The sequence below is a fragment of the Neoarius graeffei genome, chromosome 12, assembly GCF_027579695.1.
Source record: "Neoarius graeffei isolate fNeoGra1 chromosome 12, fNeoGra1.pri, whole genome shotgun sequence".
Lineage (NCBI taxonomy): Eukaryota > Metazoa > Chordata > Actinopteri > Siluriformes > Ariidae > Neoarius > Neoarius graeffei.
Genome location: NC_083580.1, coordinates 18,332,244 through 18,357,269, shown reverse-complemented (window position 1 = coordinate 18,357,269; position 25,026 = coordinate 18,332,244). Strand labels below are relative to the sequence as shown.

At 43.4% G+C, this 25,026-nt stretch overlaps 1 protein-coding gene across 4 annotated transcripts in view; it reads left to right on the top strand.

Annotated features, from left to right (window-relative positions):
• The window catches only part of LOC132895242 (soluble lamin-associated protein of 75 kDa-like), a 57,957-nt gene extending 44,762 nt beyond the window's left edge, over window positions 1-13,195 (top strand). For all 4 annotated transcript variants that reach the window (XM_060935601.1, XM_060935600.1, XM_060935604.1 and 1 more), the window contains 4 exons: window positions 3,879-3,921; window positions 5,490-5,568; window positions 7,454-7,508; window positions 11,043-13,195. In XM_060935601.1, coding sequence (XP_060791584.1) covers window positions 3,879-3,921; window positions 5,490-5,568; window positions 7,454-7,508; window positions 11,043-11,624 — 759 coding nt within the window. In that variant the 3' untranslated portion in view covers window positions 11,625-13,195. The remainder of the gene's footprint in view (window positions 1-3,878; window positions 3,922-5,489; window positions 5,569-7,453; window positions 7,509-11,042) is intronic.
• The last annotated feature ends 11,831 nt before the right edge of the window (window positions 13,196-25,026 follow it).

Here is a 25,026-nt window from a genome sequence, read left to right as displayed (position 1 = left end):
CAAACATGTAAATGCAGGTAAGATATTTTAATTATGAACTTTGGCAGTCCAAACATTTAATTGTTTTTGACTTCTTAATTTTTTTTTTTTTTATCCGTGACGCATCATCTGTATGAAATCTGTAACCAATCTGTAATATACTGAAACGTCTGTGACCAATCCGTAAATTATTAGCATCCGTGATGCAGCCGTATTAAAATCCATAACCACTCCTTATTTGTATCCTTTTTATTATATTTCCGTAGTCCATGACCTATGCATATTTTGTCAACCACCAGAGTATGTACATGGGCTGTTTTGAAGTCCAAGCTGTACAGTATGACCTGGGATAATGTGCTACTACTTGGAAAAAACTTCCAGGACTATTCCCAAGTTGCATGCATTTATTTACCTGAGTGGCAGGACCAACCGATATTATAGTCGGGATTATAGTTATAGTGTGACTGCTCCAGACTGGAACTAAATTCAGGCATAGGTACAGTTGTGGTCAGAAATTTACATATACGTAGTGACATGAATGTCATCTTTGATACGAGTGTCATGGCAATATTTGGGCTTTCAGTGATTTCTCTGAACTGTTCTTTTCCTGTGGCAGAATGATTGTACAGCATACATCTTTAAAAAACCAAACAAACTAGAATTTGGTGCATAATTTTCTTTGGGTTTTCTGAAATCAACACGGGGCAAAAGTATACATCTGGGGTCAAACATTTACATACAGCACACCTAATATTTGGGTAAAATGTCTCTTCGCAAGATTCACCTTGGCCTAACATTTTTTTTGTTTACCATGAATAAGCTTCTGGCAGAATTCTGGTTGTATATTTCATGACTCTTCATGGTAGAATTGGTAGAGTTCAATTAAATGTTTGTTTGTTTTTTTCTTGGCATGGACTCGACTTATAAGCACGGTCCATATATATTCAATAGGGTTGAAGTCAGGGCTTGTTTTAAGCTTAATGTTAGCCTGCTTTATCCTCCACAACCAACTCTGATGCGGGTTTGGGCTCATTGTCCTATTGTGACTCCCAATCATGTTCAAGTTTCCAGTGGTTTGCTGAAAAATTCTGAGGTAGTCTTCCTTCATTATTCCATCCACTTTGTGCAATGAACCAGTTCCACTGGCAGCAAAACAGCCCCAGAGCATGATGATCCTACCACCACCACCAGCACCAGCTGGTACAGTGTCCCTCTGTACATGGTGGTCATTGTGGCCAAACAACTCAATCTTTGTCTCATGTGACCATACAGCTATCCTCCAGAAGGGTTTTTCTTTGTCTGTGTGGTCAGTTGCAAACTTTAGTTAAGCTTGAAGGTGTTGATTTTGGAGCAGGAGGTTATTTCTTGGATAGTAGCTGCTTAGTCCATGGTGATATAAAATTCACTGAACTGTAGACAGTGATCCATCAGCTTCCAGTTCATGGCAGGGCTGTGCCATGGTGGTTCCTGGGTTGTTCCTGTCCATCCAAACCAATTTCCTTTTCAGCTGAGGGTGACGGTTTGGGTTTTCTTGAAGCAAAGTTGTCAAGGACCAGACAGGAGAGGAGATCAAATGCATTCAAACCACAGTTTAATAATAACAGGGGAAAAGGGAGTTGGGAGAATGTGTGTGTGAGAGGTTCAGTGGCAGGAGGACTGAGAGGCAGGGATGGCTGGTGGGAGCGTGGTGGTGACATCTGAGGTCTCCCATCCAAGTACTGACCAGGCCCGACCCTGCTTAGCTTCTGAGATCAGACAGGATCAGGCGTAGTCAGAGAGGTGTGGCTGTAGGCTGACAGCACTTGGGTTTCAGGCAGTAGTCCCTCAGCAGGCTGGAGTTAGTGAGCAGGCTGGAACACAGAGTCACAGATCAGATAGCAAGATAGGGGACAGAAATGCAGGGTCAGGTTACTGGGGCTGAAGAGTAGGGCTCCAGGCAGGGCTGCTCACACCGGGCTGATGGAGAGGCAGGCGAGCAGCAGGGCTGGGCAAGCTGGAGATCAGGCGAAGGTACAGGAGAGGCAGGCAAGAGGCAGAGTCGACAGGACAGAAGGCAGATCAGGTTACCGGGGCTGGAGAGCAGACAGAGTCAGATGGAACAGAATATCGTCAGGAGTCAGAGTAGTAGGAACACAGAGCAGGTAATCACGCTGGAAGTTGCAGACGATCTGACACTGAGGCTTGGGAGAACTGCAGCTTAAATACACACAGGGGGGAAGCAGGTGATCGGCAACAGCCAATGACAGTCACTGAAAGTTAATAAGAGGAAGTGAGAGCGGGCGTGGCCGGTAATGCTGAGTGGAGATGTTACCTGAAGAGAGAAGCCCACAGGTAGGACCATGACAATAGTGGCTTGGCAAAGTGATTACACCTCACAATAACTTGCATACAATTGTTTGAACTGATCTTGGAATTTGCAGTTGTTTAGAAATTACTCCAAGAGACATTCCTGAGTTGTGTACATCTGCGATCCTCTTTCACAGATCTGCACTGAGCTCCTTGGACTTTCCCATTTTACTGTGTGTTGGTCAATCCAATGAGTGCTGTAAACAAACCCTTTTTATGAAGGCACAGAGAAGCTACCAGCTGTAGTCAATCATGATCACTAACAGGAAGTTAAGAAACCTCGGCCTTGGCAAGATAAGAGATATTTTGGAAGTTTCAGCACCTCTGAATTAATAATCTGTGTACATTTTCGACCCTGTATTGATTTCAGAAAACCCAAAATTAAAACTAATGCAACAAATTCATGTTTTTTTTTCTATTAAAGAAATATGTTGTACAATCATTTCGCCACAGACAACGAACAGTTCAGAGAAATCATTGAAAGCCCAATATTGCCATGACATTCATATCCAAGATGGCATTCATGTCACTGTATGTAAACTTCTGACCACAACTGTATAGTTATAGTTATCAGTGTTGTGGGACCAGGCCCTTAATCACCCTGCATAAAAATGACAAGGAAATGAGCATTTCCAACATCAGAAGTGCTTAAATTGTTCAAATTGTCACTTCATTATAGGCCTGTTTAATCTTCATCCTTTTTTTTTTCTTTTTTCAGCCAAAAAAAAAATTAAACAGACATTTTGAGCATTTTAGCTTAAATTTTTGATTTCCAAAACAAGATTGGGATAAGGGGCGGGGCTTGGTTTTGGTTAATATCGGAGAATTCCAATGACCTGCGCAGATCATTCAGGTTTTTTATTGTTAAAATGCTGGAAATCACAACCTATTTTTATCAGCGTTATTAACATTCTTATGCATGGAAGTCATGGCTTAATGGTTAGAGAAGCAGCTTTGGGACTAAAAGGTCACCAGTTCGATTCCCTGGACCAGCAGGAATGGCTGAAGTGCCCTTGAGCAAGGCACCTAACCCCCAACTGCTCCCCAGGCTGCTCTGGGTATGTCGTAGGTCACTCTGGATAAGAGCGTCTGCTAAATGTAATGTTTATGATTAAATATTTTGTTTTTAGCCTGATTTGACTGGTCATTTGAATGGAATGAATTTCAATGAGCCTAATGTTTAAATAGTTAAAATAAATCTGCGTTTTTTTGGGAGGGGTCCCAGTCTGCGAAATGTTTAAGAACTCCTGATTTACAGTTCTACTGAATTACACTAACATTTGCACCACAAACTAAGGATGAAGGTGAGCTTAATGAAAACATTTTCAAAATTTGTTTATAGACTAGATGTTAATAAGTACTGGAATGTAAAGGTTAATAAACTGACTTCTAGAGATGAACGGAATTGTCGTTATGAATACATGTATTTTTTTTATTTGCGTATTTCAATTCTCTGTTGATTGTGTTCGCCATTCGGGTAGATGTGAACCAGTAAGATATTAGTTATTGAAATAAACAACAGACAACTATTATTGTGATTTGTTTTCCCACAGGAGGAAATCACTTTTGTCAACAATCATCATACGGTAACTGAAGGTATGCAAAACGACTGAAATCAATGGTGTACAAGTTTGTCAATCTATACAATGCTCCTGAAATCAAAATTAGTGTTTCAGATCTTTTTTTAATTTTTATTTTTTGGTCTTTTAAAGTGCATATCATGGGTAAATTCAGGAGCAAGATCAATGTAATTCTCCTATTTTATATTAAACTTTGGTCAAAGATCTGTAACATTCTGCATTCTCTGCAATTTTTTTTACCTTGCGCAATACCAGAAAAGTTCAGTTGAAATCAAGCCATTTGAGGCGAATTGGTCCGCCTCTGAAAAAACTTGGCATTTGGATTTCCCGGCAAACATTGATTTTCGTGACGTCACGTGCAGGACGCCTCCCTCTGAATCCTACATCAGCGCTGGTTTGTTTATGAGAAAACCACCTGGTGGTTTTCTGCAAATTTCTTCAACGTTATCGCGTAATTATTAAAATGGTTAACAGATGTATGGTAGGAGGGTGTAGCAACACCAATCTTGATGGGATTAGTACTCATCGTTTTCCAAAAGACCGGACAATGAGGGAGAAATGGGAGCGCTTGGTCTACACAGGCTGTGCATTGAAACTGTGCAAAGCTCTCACAGCCTGCTGGCGCTTCCGCAGATAACGTCACGAATCTGGCTCCAGACTCCCTTGGGATTTTTTCCAGACGCGTTTTATTTTATTTTTTTCTGCTGTAGACAGATGGCCTTGTGCAAAATTACCCTTCTGGATGAGTGTGCAAAGGGACATACTTTCATATAAAAAAAACACGAAATTGGTCCAGAATATGCACTTTAATGTTATTGACGGGGCGGCACGGTGGTATAGTGGTTAGCGCTGTCGCCTCACAGCAAGAAGGTCCGGGTTCGAGCCCCGTGGCCGGCGAGGGCATTTCTGTGCGGAGTTTGCATGTTCTCCCCGTGTCCGCGTGGGTTTCCTCCGGGTGCTCCGGTTTCCCCCACAGTCCAAAGACATGCAGGTTAGGTTAACTGGTGACTCTAAATTGACCGTAGGTGTGAATGGTTGTCTGTGTCTATGTGTCAGCCCTGTGATGACCTAGCAACTTGTCCAGGGTGTACCCCGCCTTTCGTCCGTAGTCAGCTGGGATAGGCTCCAGCTTGCCTGCGACCCTGTAGAACAGGATAAAGCGGCTAGAGATAACGAAATGAGATGAGATGTTATTGACACGAATGCAATAGTATATTTAGACAAAATATGGGAAAAAAAGTTTTGGAGATATTCTCATTTGAATTAATAGTTATCAGTTTCTATTCATTCCATTTTTTGATGACTCAATCTATACAATCGTGTGTTCGTCCAAATAAATGTGCTCCAGAATGTAAATGTCTGTCTCACCCCTGTGGGTGGATATTGCTCTACAGTAACAGGTATTTAACAGCAAATGATTCATCGATGACTGACATTTTGGCACTAGTTGAGGAAATAATGCTTGGAATTGATTTGTTCTGAACAGGGTGGGACTTCCTGTTTCAAAAGAAAATACTTCAATATACAGAATGAAGCCACAGCTATTTTATGAGGATTTTAAATGCTCTCTTTCTTTTTCTGTAGTGATGGACACACACATCTCCACGTTCACTCAGAACAATGAGCAGCACAGGTGGAAGACACGAGTCAGAAAAATCAACAGGTCTTTAACACTCATTATGTCTGGTTAATTTTCAGACTGAAAATATAGTTGAAGTAAATGTAAAAAAAAAAAGTATCGTGTCACAATTATTGGCACGCCTAGAAATTCTTATGAACAAAATGTGAATTCCTTCGTATTTGAGTGTTTAGGAACTCTTATTCGGTCGTCCATGGCTTTCTGTTTCACTGGGGTATAAATATGAGGTGAGACAGAGGCCAAATTCCCTTTATTCACCAACAAGGGGAAGATTAAGGGTTACGCCAAATTAAATGAAATGCGGTACTGTGCAAAAGTCTTAGACACCCTGTATTTTTTTTCATATAAACTTTACTATAGATTTCTATTTTATGACTTCTACATTATCGAGTCAGTACAAAACAAGTGTTGCCAGGCAAAACAAACCTCGCCCGGCAGCACTTATTTCCTACCTATATGTTGATAATGGTAATATTTCTCAGTCATCAGCTGCCAGGTTATAGTCTTATGAAAATCCATGACCTTGAGTTTGACATTTCAAAGTCATTCAAGGTCAAAGGTCATGGCGGCAACTGAAAGCCTATGTGGGACTTCTTATAGCCCTTTGAAAACCCATGACCTTGAGTTTGACCTTTCAAGGTCACTCAAGGTCAAAGATCATGGTGCCATATAAAAGCCCATATGGCACTTCCTATAAGTTGATAATGGTAAATATCTGTCTACCATCAACTGTTTTCAAGTTATAGCCCTCTAAAAACCTGTGACCTTGAGTTTGACCTTTCAAGGTCAAAGATCATGGTGCCAAATGAAAGGCCATATGGGAGTTCCAAAATGCTCATAATAGTAAACATCTGTTTATCGGCAACGGTTTGAGTTATAATGGAAAATGTCGTTTTGATTGATTAACTTGACCCCCCCCCCCCCCAACTTTTAACCCCCAACCGCTATGGATACTGTCCAAGCTACCCCATCATGCAGCATATGGTTGGAAGCAGAATTGAAAGATGCACATTTTGGTTTTGGTTTGAAGTCAAAATGATGAATTTGAAGAAAGTTATCATAAATAATTAAATAAAATTAACCTTTCCGGTGACCCGATTACCCCTCAAAATTTAATCAGGTAATCTACGGACCATTGCCCACCTACCCTGAAAATCTGAAGCGAATCGGTGCAACCGTCTAGACGCTAGATTGTTAATAGACAGACAAACAAACTGCACTGATTACAATACCTTGCCCCGCTTACTCCGTAACGGGCGAGGTAATTAAGTGTTGCAGAAAAAAAAAAGTTTGTATCTGAGCAGCATATTACATAAAAGACCACTTTTCAGATTAAAAAAAAAAAAAAACATAATGAAGGCTACTGGGTTTTGGTGCAAAATTAAGAAGCGAGTGTGACAGTCAGTGTCCAGAAGAGCTGTGGCTGGTTCTGTAAGATGCTCAGTAAAACCTACAGCTCATTTCCTTATAAAACTGCACTCATTGTACCTGAGACTACTTTTTTTTTTTAAAGTAAAGGGTCGTCTCATGCCAAATATTGACTTTGTTTCATTTATTATGGCTTACTGCCATTTATAGTATTTTTTTTTTTTTTTTTAAATGTTAACATTTCATTTGATAATTTTTTTTTAAAACCAATTTTGGTCTACAGCATTTCTTTACATGCGCCTAAGACTTTTGCACAGTACTGTAAGTCTGGCTGAAAAGGCCCATTTCAACTCGGCACTAATTAAGAAGTTTATACCAACCAAAGCCCCAGTGTACCTGCCTGGAAGAGAACTGAAGTGTATTTTGACACCAAATACACAAAGAGGATGATTAGAAAGACAAAAGCTTGTGCATGTATCACAGTTAGAGATCTGGAGAAGATGGTAACAAAGATCTGAATCGCTTGAATGTGTGATCACAGGGTGGAGACAGCAGAAGAGAAAGAGTTTGTTCCTGCTAATGGCCTTGAGACACTGGTACTGGAAGAACTGGTGACACACACACACACCTCCAGCTATGACAACAAATGAAATTATATTCACATTCATATAATTATCTGGGCAGCACGATGGTGTAGTGGTTAGCGCTGTCGCCTCACAGCAAGAAGGTCCGGGTTCGAGCCCCGTGGCCAGCGAGGGCCTTTCTGTGTGGAGTTTGCATGTTCTCCCTGTGTCCGTGTTCATGGGCCATGGGTGTGTGCATTCCCCAGAAGAACCCCCTCCTTCCATTTGGCCATCAACTGATCGTGTTCAAATAATGCTGCTGAGAAATCACTGAACTTGATTTTATAGTCTATGGACGTGACGTGACCCTAATGATTACTGATCTGGTGTCTCAGCGTCACCTGCGAAAAACCCCCAATCACGTTTTAGAAAAGAATAGAACAAAACATCCACTTTCAAGGCTGTTTCATAGTAACGAGTAAAGAGGGCCTTGATAGAAATGTAGTGGAATGAAAAGTATGATCTTTGTCTTTTCAAATGTAGTGAAGTTAGTCATAAGTAAAAAAAAATTCAAAGTACAAATACTCAAAGTGTACTTAAGTACAGTACTCAAGTAAATGTACTTCGTTACTGTCCACCTCTGATGGTGGGGAAATGGAGGAGTTTTGATTTAGGTGATTCTGGGAGCGGTGCTGGTGGTTAGGGGCCCATTTATGTCAAATCTGGCTCCTTTTTATACTACTACTACTACTACTTCTTTTGGCTGCTCCTGATTAGGGGTCGCCACAGCGGATCTTTCGTCTCCATTGCTCCCTGTCTTCCTCATCCTTCTCTACCACACCTGCCACTTTCATGTCCTCTCTCACCACATCCATGTATCTCGTCTTTGGCCTTCCTCGTTTTCATGTGCCTGGCAGCTCCATCCTCAACATTCTCTTTCCCACATGCTCTGCATCTCTTCTCAGGATGGGCCCATACCATCTCAGTCTCATCTCTCTTAGCTTAATTCCCAAGCTCTCCACATGTTCTGCCCCTCTGATGTGCTCATTCCTGATCCTGTCCAACCTCCCATCGCAAACCTTAACATCCTCAACTCCGTCACCTCCAACTTTGCCTCCTGTCTCTTTGTTAAGGGTACTGTCTCCAATCCATACATCACAGCTGGTCTCACTACTGTCTTATACATCTTACCTTTCACTTTCGCTGGGACTTTCCTATCACAAATGACTCCCGAAATCCTTCTCCAACTGCTCCACCCTGCCTGCACACTCTCTTTCTCACCTCACTATCGCAGCCCTCATTTTCCTGCACAGCTGACCCCAGGTACTTGAATTCAAGTTGCCTCCTTTTTATACATAGTTCAGATATTAGCCAGCAACCAAACTTTTAGGGTTAGCAGGATTCTTCTCTCTCCTTGTTGGCTTACTTTATTATTGTTTAGCTTCCCTCTCCTCTCCCTTCTCATTCTGTCTCTGCTCTACATCAAAATATAAAAAGTATTTGAAATCGTACAACCCCGATTCCAAAAAAGTTGGGATAAAGTACAAATTGTAAATAAAAATGGAATGCAATGATATGGAAGTTTCAAAATTCCATATTTTATTCAGAATAGAACATAGATGACATATCAAATGTTTAAACTGAGAAAATGTATCATTTAAAGAGAAAAATTAGATGATTTTAAATTTCATGACAACACATCTCAAAAAAGTTGGGACAAGGCCATGTTTACCACTGTGAGACATCCCCTTTTCTCTTTACAACAGTCTGTAAACGTCTGGGGACTGAGGAGACAAGTTGCTCAAGTTTAGGGATAGGAATGTTAACCCATTCTCGTTTAATGTAGGATTCTAGTTGCTCAACTGTCTTAGGTCTTTTTTGTCATATCTTCCGTTTTATGATGCACCAAATGTTTTCTATGGGTGAAAGATCTGGACTGCAGGCTGGCCAGTTCAGTACCCGGACCCTTCTTCTACGCAGCCATGATGCTGTAATTGATGCAGTATGTGGTTTGGCATTGTCATGTTGGAAAATGCAAGGTCTTCCCTGAAAGAGCCGTCGTCTGGATGGGAGCATATGTTGCTCTAGAACCTGGATATACCTTTCAGCATTGATGGTGTCTTTCCAGATGTGTAAGCTGCCCATGCCACACGCACTAATGCAACCCCATACCATCAGAGATGCAGGCTTCTGAACTGAGCGCTGATAACAACTTGGGTCGTCCTTCTCCTCTTTAGTCCGAATGACACGGCGTCCCTGATTTCCATAAAGAACTTCAAATTTTGATTCGTCTGACCACAGAACAGTTTTCCACTTTGCTACAGTCCATTTTAAATGAGCCTTGGCCCAGAGAAGACGTCTGCGCTTCTGGATCATGTTTAGATACGGCTTCTTTGAACTATAGAGTTTTAGCTGGCAACGGCGGATGGCACGGTGAATTGTGTTCACAGATAATGTTCTCTGGAAATATTCCTGAGCCCATTTTGTGATTTCCAATACAGAAGCATGCCTGTATGTGATGCAGTGCCGTCTAAGGGCCCGAAGATCACGGGCACCCAGTATGGTTTTCCGGCCTTGACCCTTACGCACAGAGATTCTTCCAGATTCTCTGAATCTTTTGATGATATTATGCACTGTAGATGATGATATGTTCAAACTCTTTGCAATTTTACACTGTCGAACTCCTTTCTGATATTGCTCCACTATTTGTTAGCGCAGAATTAGGGGGATTGGTGGTCCTCTTCTCATCTTTACTTCTGAGAGCCGCTGCCACTCCAAGATGCTCTTTTTATACCCAGTCATGTTAATGACCTATTGCCAATTGACCTAATGAGTTGCAATTTGGTCCTCTAGCTGTTCCTTTTTTGTACCTTTAACTTTTCCAGCCTCTTATTGCCCCTGTCCCAACTTTTTTGAGATGTGTTGCTGTCATGAAATTTCAACTGAGCCAATATTTGGCATGAAATTTCAAAATGTCTCACTTTCGACATTTGATATGTTGTCTATGTTCTATTGTGAATACAATATCAGTTTTTGAGATTTGTAAATTATTGCATTCCATTTTTATTTACAATTTGAACTTTGTCCCAACTTTTTTGGAATCGGGGTTGTATGTATGAATAAGTATTTATCCCCCTCCACATTTTATAGCATTACAAATTGGAACCAAAATGGACTTAACTGGGAATTTATGCATGATTTTGCTTTATGCACTGAGAACCATATTTTGTTCTTTTGACATTTGTTGAGGACATCAGTTGTTTTGGTCATGTTGGGGTTTTTTGAGTTAATGAAGTCTTTCAACTTGGTTTTTGACATTTCCCTATTGATTTGATTTGATTTTGATTTATTTTTGTGTTACTATTGTCAATAATAGACCTACATATAGGAACCTAATACACAATATAAATTGTTGTCCCTTATACATACAGTATGAACTGAATTAGACTTGGAACAATGAAGAATAATGAAATCTTTAAGATTTATAGTTGAAAATATTTTGTTTCTTCTAACTGTTGGAATAAAATCTGTAGTTTAGACGACTCTAATACATACTGTCTCCTGCAGGATGACACTCAGACTGTGGACACTCCAGAGGAGCCAGCTGCAAAGCAACAGGAAGCAGTTCCTGTAGCTGAGAATAACCAGGAAATGGAAGTAGATTCTATAGCTCATGTGCAGCGAAAAGAGGATTCTCCAGTGGCTGAAGCAACACAAGAAGTAACTCCTCCAGCTGAGAAACAGGAAGTAACTCCTGCAGTTGAGAATGAACAAGGACAGGAGGATAAGATGGATGAAGAGGGAGATAAAAAGAACCAAAACAAGCCTGTTTTTTCAATGGTTCTTCGAAGATCCAGAAACAAGACAGCCCCCAAATACACCTCTAAGAGAATGAGAAAGAAGGCACTGGCGAAGGAAGAGAAAGGAAGAGGAAGAACAGCGGGAGGAAAAAGTGGTAGAAGACGACAACAGAAAGAGCACAAAGGGAAAAAAGGTAATAAAAGAAGAGGACGTAGAGGCAGAGAGCAGGTCAGAAGAGGAGGAGCAAAGGAGAATCCACGAGCAAGTCACAAAATGGTGTTGAGGAGCAAAACAAGACTGGTCCAGCCCACACGGAAAACTAGAGCTAAGCGACGGGGCAAGATGTGAACATGCACCACACACACACTTGTTCATTGAATCTCCCATAACATGCAGGTTTCCAAAATACATGGAACAGCCACTGTGGAGGTTTAAGCTTTTCTGCATATACCTGTGTGTGTGTGTGTGTCATGCCATGGGATTTTTGTACCAGATGCTCTGTTTACAGAATGCGTAGAAACAGCGTTGAAAAGCACGCAATATTTGGGGCCATTTTTGCTGCCTGATCCAGTAACTATCAACGAATAATCACCTCAGTAGCGCCCTTACGGGATACATTTACCACTTTTAACATCATCCATGACTGATCAAGTATAGATCGTCCTTATGTCATAAAAATCGGCGAATGACATTTTGTCGTGAAAATGCGTTGATCATGCAAGGCGCTAATAGTTTACCGCGTGTTTTTACAGTCGAGATTGTTTCCTGATGGATTCACAAGGTTCTGTAAGTTATCTGTAGTCAGTGCCTGGAAAATGGACCATTTTGGGTTGCGTGCAGGCGGCACAATGGTGTAGTGGTTAGCACTGTCTCCTCAGAGTAAGAAGGTTCTGGGTTCAAGCTCACTGGCTGACGGGGTCATTTCTGTGTGGAGTTTGCATGTTCTCCCTGTGTCTGTGTGGGTTTGCTCCGGTTTCCCCCACAGTCCAAAGACATGCAGATTAGGTTAATTGGTGGCTCTAAATTGGCTGTAGGTGTGAAATGGTTGGTTGTGTCTGTGTCAGCCCTGCGATGACCTGGTGATTTGTCCAGGGTGTACCCTGCCTCTCGCCCATAGTCAGCTGGGATAGGCTCCAGCTTGCCCATGACCCTGCACAGGATAAGTGGCTACAGATAATGGATGGATGGATGGTGTGCACATGATTTAATGTCAGATTTACAGCAACTTCCCTTGGTCCAATTTCACTTTGGTTTGTATTTCCTGCATACGGAGGCTTGGTAGTTTAATGCAGCAGGTAGAACTCAAAATCCATAATCTGAGCATCTGGTATGAAAGTCTGGTGGACTGACACGTGTGTGTGTGTGTGTGTGTATATAAAAAACAGCTTAAGTCTTACCATGCTGGATTTTTATATTGAGGTTTGGGGTTACAATGATTTATTTGTAACTATTGCTAAAGCTTTTTATGAACTTGCTTTTCATTACTTAAACAGGGAAAAAAGTTTCTATATTTTGTATAAAATATCACAGATCTTCATATCCTTTCTATCCAAAATGTTCACTATTGAACCCAATTACGAGTACTTCTTTGTACAAATGATGTTTTCATACTGTCTATATACTCCTGTCAACTTCTTGCTTTTTTTACACCAAGATTTAAGCTTGCACATTCAGGATTATGTTATAATTGATATAATAACTATAAAAATGGCTTAAGCTTCATTTTGATTCCGTTTGAGTTTGCTGTTCAAGTATTCATACTTGCTACTGATACAATATTAGTTTTGCAATGGAGGTGTTTTTTTATTTATATATATATATTGTGTGTGTGTCTTGCAAAAGTATTCATCCCCCTTGGTGTTTGTCCTGTTTTGTTGCATTACAAGCTGGAATTAAAATGGATTTTTGGAGGGTTGGCACCATTTGATTTACACAACATGCCTACAACTTTAAAGGTGCAAATTCTTGTTTCATTGTGGCACAAACAATAATTAAGATGAAAAAAACAGAAATCTGGAGTGTGTATAGGTATTCACCCCCTTTCGTATGAAACCCCTAAATAAGAGCTGGTTCAACCAATTCACTTCATAAGTCACATACTAGTTAGTTGATTAAGATCCACCTGTGTGCAATCAAAGTGTCACATGATCTGTCACATGATGTCTGTATAAATCAACCTGTTCTGGAAGGACCCTGACTCTGCTACACTACTAAGCAAGCAACATGAAAACCAAGGAGCCTCCAAGCAGGTCAGAGACAAAGTTGTGGGTTGGACAAGGAGGGCATTAATCAGAGATGCGACAAAGACACCAAAGATAGCACTGAAGGAGCTACAAAGATCCACAGCGGAGATGGGAGTATCTGTCCATAGGACCACTTTAAGCTGTACACTCCACAGAGTGGGTCTTTATGGAAGAATGGCCAGAAGAAAAGTCATTGCTTAAGAAAACACATTTGGAGTTTGCCCAACAGCATGTGGCAGACTCCCCAAACACATGGAAGATGATTCTCTGGTCAGATGAGACTAAAATTGAATTTTTGGCCATCATGGGAAATGCCATGTGTGGTGCAAACCCAACACCCTGAGAACACCATTCCTACAGTGAAGCATGGTGGTGGCAGCATCATGCTGTGGGGGATATTTTTCATCTGCAGGGACAGGAAAGATGGTTAGGACTGAAGGAAAGATGGATTGCGCTAGGCAATCCTGGAGGAAAACCTGTTTGAGTCGGCTGTAGGTTTGAGACTGGGATGAAGGTTTATGTTCCAGTGGGACAATGACCCTAAACATACTGCTAAAGCTACACTGGGGTGGTTTAAAGGGAAACATTTAAATGTCTTGGAATGGCCTAATCAAAGCACAGACCTCAATCCAATTGAGAATCTGTGGCATAACTTGAAGATTGCTGTACACCAATGCAACCCATCTAACTTGAAGGAGTTGGAGCAGTTTTGCCTTGAAGAATGGGCAAAAATCCCAGTGGCTAGATGTGCTAAGCTAATACAGACATACCCCAAGAGACTTGCAGCTCTAATTGCAGCAAAAGGTGGCTATACAAAGTATTGACTTTGGGGGTTGAATACCTATGCACACTCCAGATTTCTGTTTTTTTTTCTATCTTAATTATTGTTTGTGTCACAATAAAACAGCAATTTTCACCTTTAAAGTTGTAGGTGTGTTGTGTAAATCAAACAGTGCTTACCCTCCAAAATCCATTTTAATTCCTGCTTGTAATGCAACAAAACAGGACAAACACAGGGGGGGGGGGGGTGAATACTTTTGCAGCACACTGTACCATAAAGGCTTTATACTGAGCCTTATATAGTGCATTGTGCACATACTCTCCCCTCCTTTGAACTTTTTACAACCTGGAAATAAAATCAATTTACAGTGGTGCTTGAAAGTTTGTGAACCCTTTAGAATTTTCTATATTTCTGCATAAATATGACCTAAAACAACAACAGATTTTCACACAAGTCCTAAAAGTAGATAAAGAGAACCCAGTTAAACAAATGAGACAAACATATTATACTTGGCCATTTATTTATTGAGGAAAATGATCCAATATTACATATCTGTGAGTGGCAAAAGTATGTGAACCTCTAGGATTAGCAGTTAATTTGAAGGTGAAATTCAAGTCAGGTGTTTACAATCAATGGGATGACAATCAGGTGTGAGTGGGCACCCTGTTTTATTTCAAGAACAGGGATCTATCAAAGTCTGATCTTCACAACACATGTTTGTGGAAGTGTATCATGGCACGAACAAAGGAAATTTCTGAGGACCTCAGAAAAAGCGTTGTTGATGCTCATCAGGCTGGAAAAGATTATAAAACCATCTCTAAAGAGTTTGGACTCCACCAATCCACAGTCAGACAGATTGTGTACAAATGGAGGAAATTCAAGACCATTGTTACCCTCCCCAGAAGTGGCCCACCAACAAAGATCACTCCAAGAGCAAGGCATGTAATAGTCGGTGAGGTCACAAAGGACCCCAGGGTAACTTCTAAGCAACTGAAGGCCTCTGTCACATTGACTAATGTTAACGTTCATGAGTCCACTATCAGGAGAACACTGAACAACAATGGTGTGCAGTGCAGGGTTGCAAGGAGAAAGCCACTGCTCTCCAAAAAGAACATTGCTGCTCGTCTGCAGTTTGCTAAAGATCACGTGGACAAGCCAGAAGGCTATTGGAAAAATGTTTTGGATGAGACCAAAATAGAACTTTTTGGTTTAAATGAGGAGCGTTATTTCTGGAGAAAGGAAAACACTGTATTCCAACATAAGAACCTTATCCCATCTGTGAAACATGGTGGTGGTAGTATCATGGTTTGGGCCTGTTTTGCTGCATCTGGGCCAGGACGGCTTGCTATCATTGATGAAACAATGAATTCTGAATTATACCAGCGAATTCTAAAGGAAAATGTCAGGACATCTGTTCATGAACTGAATCTCAAGAGAAGGTGGGTCATGCAGCAAGACAACGACCCTAACCACACAAGTCGTTCTACCAAAGAATGGTTAAAGAAGAATAAAGTTAATGTTTTGGAATGGCCAAGTCAAAGTCCTGACCTTAATCTAATCAAAATGTTGTGGAAGGACCTGAAGCGAGCAGTTCATGTGAGGAAACCCACCAACATCCCAGAGTTGAAGCTGTTCTGTACGGAGGAACGGGCTAAAATTCCTCCAAGCCGGTGTGCAGGACTGATCAACAGTTACCGGAAACGTTTAGTTGCAGTTATTGCTGCACAAGGGGGTCACACCAGATACTGAAAGCAAAGGTTCACATACTTTTGCCACTCACAGATATGCAATATTGGATCATTTTCCTCAATAAATAAATGACCAAGTATAATATTTTTGTCTCATTTGTTTAACTGGGTTCTCTTGATCTACTTTTATGACTTGTGTGCAAATCTGATGATGTTTTAGGTCATATTTATGCAGAAATCTAGAAAATTCTGAAGGGTTCACAAACTTTCAAGCACCACTGTAGGTTTTTTTCAACTAGTTTTTAAATGATTTTTTATGATGAATGTTTGTTGATGTTTGATGCGTGTTGTTTCTATGTCTTGGGGGCATCTGGTAGATCATGTAAATCAAATTTCTGTTTTACGGATAATAAAGTTTTATCTTATCTTTAAATATAAAAAATTTTGCCTTATGGTTTGGATCGTTCTTATCACAGCCCCACAGACATGCATGTTATTTTTACAGTATAATTTATTGCTTGAATTTTATAAGATAGGCCTCAATGTTAACTTTTAACACCTTATGGTCTTAATTTTTTGCCCCCCTTAAATTTACTTTTGCCCTAAAGTTTTGCGGTATTTCAGCACATTTTCAAGTGCACGGTTCAAGGCAATACTGACATATATTTTCTAGGGGTATAATTGAATTATTTAGACAAAAGTACATGTTTTTTTTAAAAACATTTCTTTTTAAAAACATTTATTTCTGCAACAGTACAATACAAACCTTGAAAACATGAAACATAAATCAATATCATATATGTAAGACTTACATATGGTACTAGTACGTAATATGTCTTTTTATAGAGTTTAGGACCCAAAACACTTTGTTTTGCCTGTAACAATGACTACCAGTATTGCAAAAATGAATTATAAAACTAAAAACATTATAAAACAGGAGTCTGTACTGCAGTACTGTCTTATCATTGTTTTCCATTGCATTTAGGAGGAAATTAAACAACCTGTCCTCCTCATCGTCACATGCATGATGGGCCAATGATAAATGGGGTAAGATATATTTATCTATGGGATAATTCACTATGTTAATGATATATATTTACTGTAGAGGGTGTGGTTTACTATTTGAGACACAAAAGCATGTCTTTCCATTCACTGAATGTACTTAGGGCGGCACGGTGGTGTAGTGGTTAGCACAGTCGCCTCACAGCAAGAAGGTTCCGGGTTCGAACCCAGCGGCCAGTGAGGGCCTTTCTGTGTGGAGTTTGCATGTTCTCCCCGTGTCTGTGTGGGTTTCCTCCGGGTGCTCCGGTTTCCCCCACAATCCAAAGTCATGCAGTTAGGTTGATGTGGGGCGGCCTTGGGCTGAGGTGCCCTTGAGCAAGGTACTGAACCCCTGACTGCTCCCTGGGTGCTTTGGTGTGGCTGCCCACTGCTCTGAGTGTGTGCGTGTGTTCACTGCTTCAGATGGGTTAAATGCAGAGGATGAGTTTCACTGTGCTTGAAGTGTGCATGTGACGAATAAAGGTTTTTTAGTTTTCTTACAAGGGTGATTATAGTTACTATCTGACTATATAGCTACAACTGTAATATGCTGATTGTTAGCATTTGTAATTATTGTTCCATCCACTATTGGGTTAAAATAAAATCTTACAGCATTGTTTGAAAGTCTAGAGCAAGATATTTTGTTATTTTACAAATAACACTTCAGATATTGTTTTAACAATAATAAGCATCACTGTAAAATAATACAGTGCAGATAGCTGTGTAACTAGATGTCCTTGGGGTTGATGAGACATGGAGGGGTGAGAATACCATCCAGCCCACAGTTCAGGTCAGAGTCCTTTGAGAGTAAATGCTTTGGCTTTTGCAACATTCTGTTCCCAAAAGCTGATGTCGGGGGGAGTCTTTACACAAACATTTGTTTTTTTAACTGTTCTTCTGTGTTGGGAGTCTTCGGGGAAAAAAAAGTACATTCCACTGTGTTGCTAATGCTAGACCACAAATCTTCAGCGTCACTCCAGTCGTTCTGAGGAATTTTGTATGGATCAGAACCACTAATAAACTCTAATTTCCATGTATATCTATCCTTTGCTTCTTTCTGACTAAGATTATCCAAGTAATCTGGTAGTAGAGCTTTTTTAGCTGTAGTCTTCTTCGGACAACAGATGCCAGACATCTTTGCTTGTCTTGTTCTGTGACAAATGCGCACACGAGCCAATCTGAGTCGCTGTTACAAATCGGGAAGAAAAAAAACAAAACGGTGATTACAGGAGAGGCGAGGATGCTATTAATATGTCTTGTTTTTTGTAATGTATTCGCTCAAAAATCATTTTTGTGCTTAAAGAAGCTGACCATAAGTGTGCCTGAACAGGCGTAACTCGCTAAAATATTTCTGCCCGAACGTCTTGGTTGGGCATTCGGGTAATGCCTGGCATTGAGGCTTGTAGGATGGTGACAAATTATAGGAAAAATCAACAGTGTTGTAGTAAGATGTTGGAACACTATGAACTACCAGAACTGCTTCAGTGCACCTTGCCAAAGATTCTCCAAGTCCCTAGAATGCCATTATTCCAGACAATGTTCCTTCAGTTGGTGTTTTTTGGTAATGGTGGCGAGCTTTGCTTCACACATTGCTCCAAATTCTCCTGTCCAATGCCTGCAAAGACCATAACAGATGATTAACATCATATTGATACTCATCAAACCATTCAATTGGCCTTCATATCCTCTGGATAGGGGCGGAGTCATTCTGGAGAAGACCACTCCCATCAGGTTGATTAATGCCTCATTACAGGATGAAGGTGAACAGTCAGGAAACCTGTTTTTTTTTTTTTAGTAGTGGCACCTAACTAAATAATCGACAATAAGTGGACACCAACCATTCCAGCTGTTAGGGTTTTGCTGGGATTCAAACCTGGTTCGTTGGTGTGATAATCCAGCAAACCCCCACTAGGCCACCAGGGGGATGACTCAAATGCAGAGGCGTGAGGCGGAAGTAGAAAAAGAATCAAAAGGTTTATTTAAACTATATACACTATATACAGGGCAAAACAAAAGACAAAAAAAAAAAACAAAGAGTATAATCCAAAAGAAAAGCAAAGTGCAAAAATTCAAAAGCTAAGAAGATCAAAAAACACAGTACAAAGGAAACTGGAGATAAACATAACAGCACAAAGACTCCGTGACAAGAGGACTGAACTCAGGGGTATAAATAGACAAACTAATTAAGGACACAGGTGAAGATAATTAGGCAATTAACACAAACACAAAACACAGGAACAGTGGCGGCCTCTAGAGGCCAAAATAAACACGACATGAAAAGGAAATAACAGCGGCCTCTAGAGGCCAAAACAGTCCTAGTCCTAACAGGACCCCCCCCTCTAGGAGCGTCTCCTGACGTTCCCAGGGCGATCCGGATGGGCCGAATGGAAGTCCCGACATAGTTCTTTATCAAGAACATCCCGAGCAGGAACCCAGCAGCGCTCCTCAGGACCATAGCCCTCCCAGTCCACCAGATATTGCAACCCGCCGCGGACCCGGCGGGAGTCAAGCAGGCGATTCACAGTGAACACAGTCTGCCCCTGGAAGATGCGGGGGGGTGGGGGGTTCCTAGGGGCAGGGGCATACGTAGACGTCAGTACGGGCCGTAACAGGGAAACATGGAAAGTGGGGTTGATCCTCAGAGTCCGGGGCAACTGGAGCCGGTAGGAGACAGGGTTCACCCTGCGCACCACCTTGAAGGGGCCAATGTAGCGAGGAGCAAGCTTGCGGTTCTCCACCCGCAGTGGAAGGTCCTTAGTGGACAGCCAAACACGCTGCCCAGGGCGGAAAGCGTGTGCAGGTCTTCTATGGCGGTTGGCCTGAGTCTGGTTGGTTCTGGAGGTCTGTATGAGGATCTTCCTGACCTTGCTCCAGGTCTTGCGACACCGTCTCACATATTGGTTGACCGAGGGCACCCCCGCGTCCTCCTCCTGGTCCGGGAACAGAGGTGGCTGGAACCCGAATTGGCACTGGAATGGCGACAGCTTGGTGGCCGATGACTGCAGGGTGTTGTGGGCGTACTCCGCCCATGGCAGCCAGGTGCTCCACGATGTCGGGTTATCCATAGCCAGGCCTCGCAGGGTGGTTTCCAGGTCCTGGTTGAGCCTCTCCGTCTGACCATTGGACTGTGGGTGAAACCCAGAGGAGAGGCTGGCAGTGGCTCCGATGACCTTGCAGAACCCGTGCCACACTCGGGAGGAGAACTGGGGCCCTCGGTCTGAGACGATGTCCTGTGGAAGACCAAAGACTCGGAAGACATGATTAAACAAAAGTTTCGCAGTTTCAAGAGCAGAGGGGAGTTTGCACAGTGGTATGAAGCGGCAGGCCTTGGAGAATCTGTCAACTAAGACCAAAATGACCGTGTTACCTTGTGACTCAGGGAGACCCGTGATAAAGTCGACTGCCACGTGGGACCAGGGACGCCGGGGAATGGTCAGAGGATGCAGGAGACCCTGGGGACGCTGTCGTGGGTTCTTGGTTCTGGTGCAAACCTCACAGGACAGGACAAATGACCTTACTTCCTTCTCCATGTTAGGCCACCAGAAGCGTCTTTTCAGGAAGTCCAGGGTCCTCCGAGCTCCCGGGTGGGCGGTGAGAGGGGAAGAGTGACCCCACTGGAGAACCTTGGCCCGGGCTTGATGTGGGACGTACAAGAGGCCTGGTGGCCCCGTCCCAGGACCGGGGTCCTGGCGTTGGGCTCGTCGGACAGCCTCCTCAATACCCCAGCGGACAGGGGCCACAATCCGGGACACAGGGATAATAGGCCCGACTTCATTCTCCCTGTTAGTGGCAGAGAACAGTCTGGACAGTGCGTCAGGTTTGGTGTTCTTGGAGCCGGGGCGGTATGAGAGGGTGAAGTCAAACCGACTGAAAAACAGGGCCCACCTAGCCTGTCGAGGGTTCAGTCTCTTGGCTTGCTGGAGGTACTCCAGGTTCTTGTGGTCAGTCCAAACCAGGAATGGATGTTGTGCTCCCTCCAGCCAGTGCCTCCACTCCTCAAGGGCCAGTTTGACCGCTAGCAGTTCTCGATCCCCCACATCGTACCGGGACTCAGCAGGACTCAGGCGGTGGGAGAAGTAAGCGCAGGGGTGCAGCTTTCCTTCCGAACGTTGAGAGAGCACCGCGCCGACACCACTGTCCGAGGCGTCCACCTCCACGATGAATGGTTGGGAGGTGTCCGGGAGAACCAGAATGGGTGCCGTGCAGAAGCGGTCCTTGAGGTCTTTGAACGCCTTTTCTGCCTGAGGAGACCAGCCATAAGATCCACCTGTCCCTTTGGTGAGGTCTGACATGGGTGCTGCCACAGAACTGAAGTTCCTGATGAACTTGCGGTAGAAGTTAGCGAATCCTAAGAACCGCTGAACCTCCTTAACGGACGTGGGAGTAGGCCAGTCCCGGACGGCCAGGGTCTTGGCAGGGTCCATTTGGAGTTGGCCTGTCCGTACAATAAATCCCAGAAAGGAGACCTCGGGAACATGAAATTCGCATTTCTGGGCCTTGGCGAACAGATTGTTCTGTAGCAGCCTCTGGAGAACCTGGCGGACATGGTGGCGGTGCTCCTGCACGGTCTTGGAAAAGATAAGGATGTCATCGAGGTAGACAAAGACGTACAGGTTAATCATATCCCTTAAGACATCGTTGATTAGGGCCTGAAAAACAGCTGGTGCGTTGGTGAGTCCGAAGGGCATCACCTGGTATTCGTAGTGCCCAGACGGGGTGTTAAAGGCAGTCTTCCACTCGTCTCCCTGTCGGATACGGATGAGGTGGTATGCGTTCCGTAGGTCCAACTTGGTGAAGACGGTGGCGCCTTGGAGCAGGTCGAAAGCAGTGGACATCAGCGGAAGGGGATATCGGTTGCGCACAGTGATCTTGTTCAGGCCCCTGTAGTCAATACATGGTCGAAGCCCCCCATCCTTCTTGCCGACAAAGAAGAAGCCGGCACCAGCAGGTGAGGTGGAGGGTCGAATGAACCCAGAGACCAGGGCGTCTTTGAGGTATTCCTCCATAGCCTTGCGTTCTGGCTGAGAGAGGGAAAACAGTCTGCCACGAGGAGGGGTAGTCCCAGGGAGCAAGTCAATGGCACAGTCGTAGGCCCGGTGCGGAGGAAGAACGGCGGCCCTGCTCTTGCTGAATACCTCCTTGAGATCCCAGTACTCTGTGGGAACTTGAGATAACTCGGTGAGATCAGGGGGCTCGGCAGGAGACACAGGAGAGCTAGAGAGCAGACAAGAGGCATGGCATGCAGGGCCCCATTCCACAACCTGGCTTGTTACCCAGTCTATGCGAGGGTTGTGGCGAGTAAGCCAAGGAAGGCCTAGAATAACTGGGAACTCAGGTGAAGGAATCAGGTGCAGGGATATTTCTTCCTTGTGACCTTGAGACTGGAGGAAGACTGGAGAAGTAACTTGGGTGACTCTTCCATCACCTAACGCTTGGCCATCGAGGGCAGACACAGACAGAGGGACTTCAAGAGATGCAGTAGGTATATTGATGCTTTGGGCGAAGTGAATATCCATAAAGTTCCCAGCCGCCCCTGAGTCTATCAAAGCTTGACAAGAGTGGACAGACTCACCCCAGGAGATGGAGACCGGGATGTAGATTCCTTGGCCAGGGAGTCCGGGAGAGAGGGTAGGCCCCGTCACAACCCTCCCTCGGCTGGACGGGGCGGTCCTTTTCCCAAGAGTTCGGGACATGATGCTCGGAAGTGACCAGGCTTGCCACAGTAGATGCAGCACTTGTCCCTCCTTCTGCGCTCCCTCTCAGATGCGGAGAGGCGAGTACGACCCACTTGCATGGGTTCTGGACAGTCACTGAAGGAGGTAGACGGTCTCCAGGTAGAGGTAGGGAGGCTGGGGGGGCTCAAGGCTTGGTGGCGTTCTCTCATCCTGTTGTCCAGACGAATAGCATGTGAGATGAGGGTTTCGAGGTCACTTGGGCATCCAATAGAGGCCAGACCATCCTTGATGGGGTCAGACAGACCATGGTGGAAGGCTGACACCAGGGCAGTCTCGTTCCATCCACTTACTGCTGCGAGTGTTCGGAACGAGATGGCGTAATCTGCGACGCTTCCTCCTTGCCGGATGGACATGAGCTTTCGGGCTGCGTCGGTACCGATGTCTGCCTGATCGAAGACCCGAAGCATCTCTTCAGAAAACAGCTGGAAATCAAAGCACTCAGGTCCCTGTCTTTGCCAGATAGCAGTAGCCCAGGCTCGCGCCTTACCAGCTAATAAGGTGATCACAAAGGCAATCTTGCGGCGATCCGTAGTGTAGGTGGTAGGCTGAAGCTCAAAGGTGAGTTGACACTGGGTAAGGAACTCTCGGCACTCACTGTGCTTGCCGTCATACCTCTGTGGTGCAGGAAGGCTGGGTTCGCGAGGTGAAGAAGGCAGCATTGCAGGAGGCACTGGAGCAGGGGTGGGAGCTGGATCAGGAGCAGGAACTGGATCAGGAGCAGGAGATGCAGGCAGAGATGTCAGCTGTGCCAGGGTTTTCCCAATTTGCTGAAGCAGTTCCTCGTGGCGAGCGAGGGCCTCACGTTGGCTGGTGAGCGTACGTCCATGAGCGTCCATGGTCGCTCCGAAGCGTGTCAAAGCTGCCATAATTCCCTGAAGGTTGGCCGGGTAGACAGTTGAAGCAGCCTCTGCTGAGTCGGTCATGACGGAGTCTTTCTGTTAGGGTTTTGCTGGGATTCAAACCTGGTTCGTTGGTGTGATAATCCAGCAAACCCCCACTAGGCCACCAGGGGGATGACTCAAATGCAGAGGCGTGAGGCGGAAGTAGAAAAAGAATCAAAAGGTTTATTTAAACTATATACACTATATACAGGGCAAAACAAAAGACAAAAAAAAAAAAAAACAAAGAGTATAATCCAAAAGAAAAGCAAAGTGCAAAAATTCAAAAGCTAAGAAGATCAAAAAACACAGTACAAAGGAAACTGGAGATAAACATAACAGCACAAAGACTCCGTGACAAGAGGACTGAACTCAGGGGTATAAATAGACAAACTAATTAAGGACACAGGTGAAGATAATTAGGCAATTAACACAAACACAAAACACAGGAACAGTGGCGGCCTCTAGAGGCCAAAATAAACACGACATGAAAAGGAAATAACAGCGGCCTCTAGAGGCCAAAACAGTCCTAGTCCTAACACCAGCAGCATAATAGACAATAATTTCTTTAATTTGTCACTGATCTGCATGATTTGTATTTCCTTTCTACAACCCCGATTCCAAAAAAGTTGGGACAAAGTACAAACTGTAAATAAAAACGGAATGCAGTAATTTACAAATCTCAAAAACTGATATTGTATTCACAATAGAACATAGACAACATATCAAATGTCGAAAGTGAGACATTTTGAAATTTCATGCCAAATATTGGCTCATTTGAAATTTCATGACAGTAACACATCTCAAAAAAGTTGGGACAGGGGCAATAAGAGGCTGGAAAAGTTAAAGGTACAAAAAAGGAACAGCTGGAGGACCAAATTGCAACTCATTAGGTCAACTGGCAATAGGTCATTAACATGACTGGGTATAAAAAGAGCATCTTGGAGTGGCAGCGGCTCTCAGAAGTAAAGATGGGAAGAGGATCACCAATCCCCCTAATTCTGCGCTGACAAATAGTGGAGCAATATCAGAAAGGAGTTTGACAGTGTAAAATTGCAAAGAGTTTGAACATATCATCATCTGCAGTGCATAATATCATCAAAAGATTCAGAGAATCTGGAAGAATCTTTGTGCGTAAGGGTCAAGGCCGGAAAACCATACTGGGTGCCCGTGATCTTCGGGCCCTTAGACGGCACTGCATCACATACAGGCATGCTTCTGTATTGGAAATCACAAAATGGGCTCAGGAATATTTCCAGAGAACATTATCTGTGAACACAATTCACCGTGCCATCCGCCGTCGCCAGCTAAAACTCTATAGTTCAAAGAAGAAGCCGTATCTAAACATGATCCAGAAGTGCAGACGTCTTCTCTGGGCCAAGGC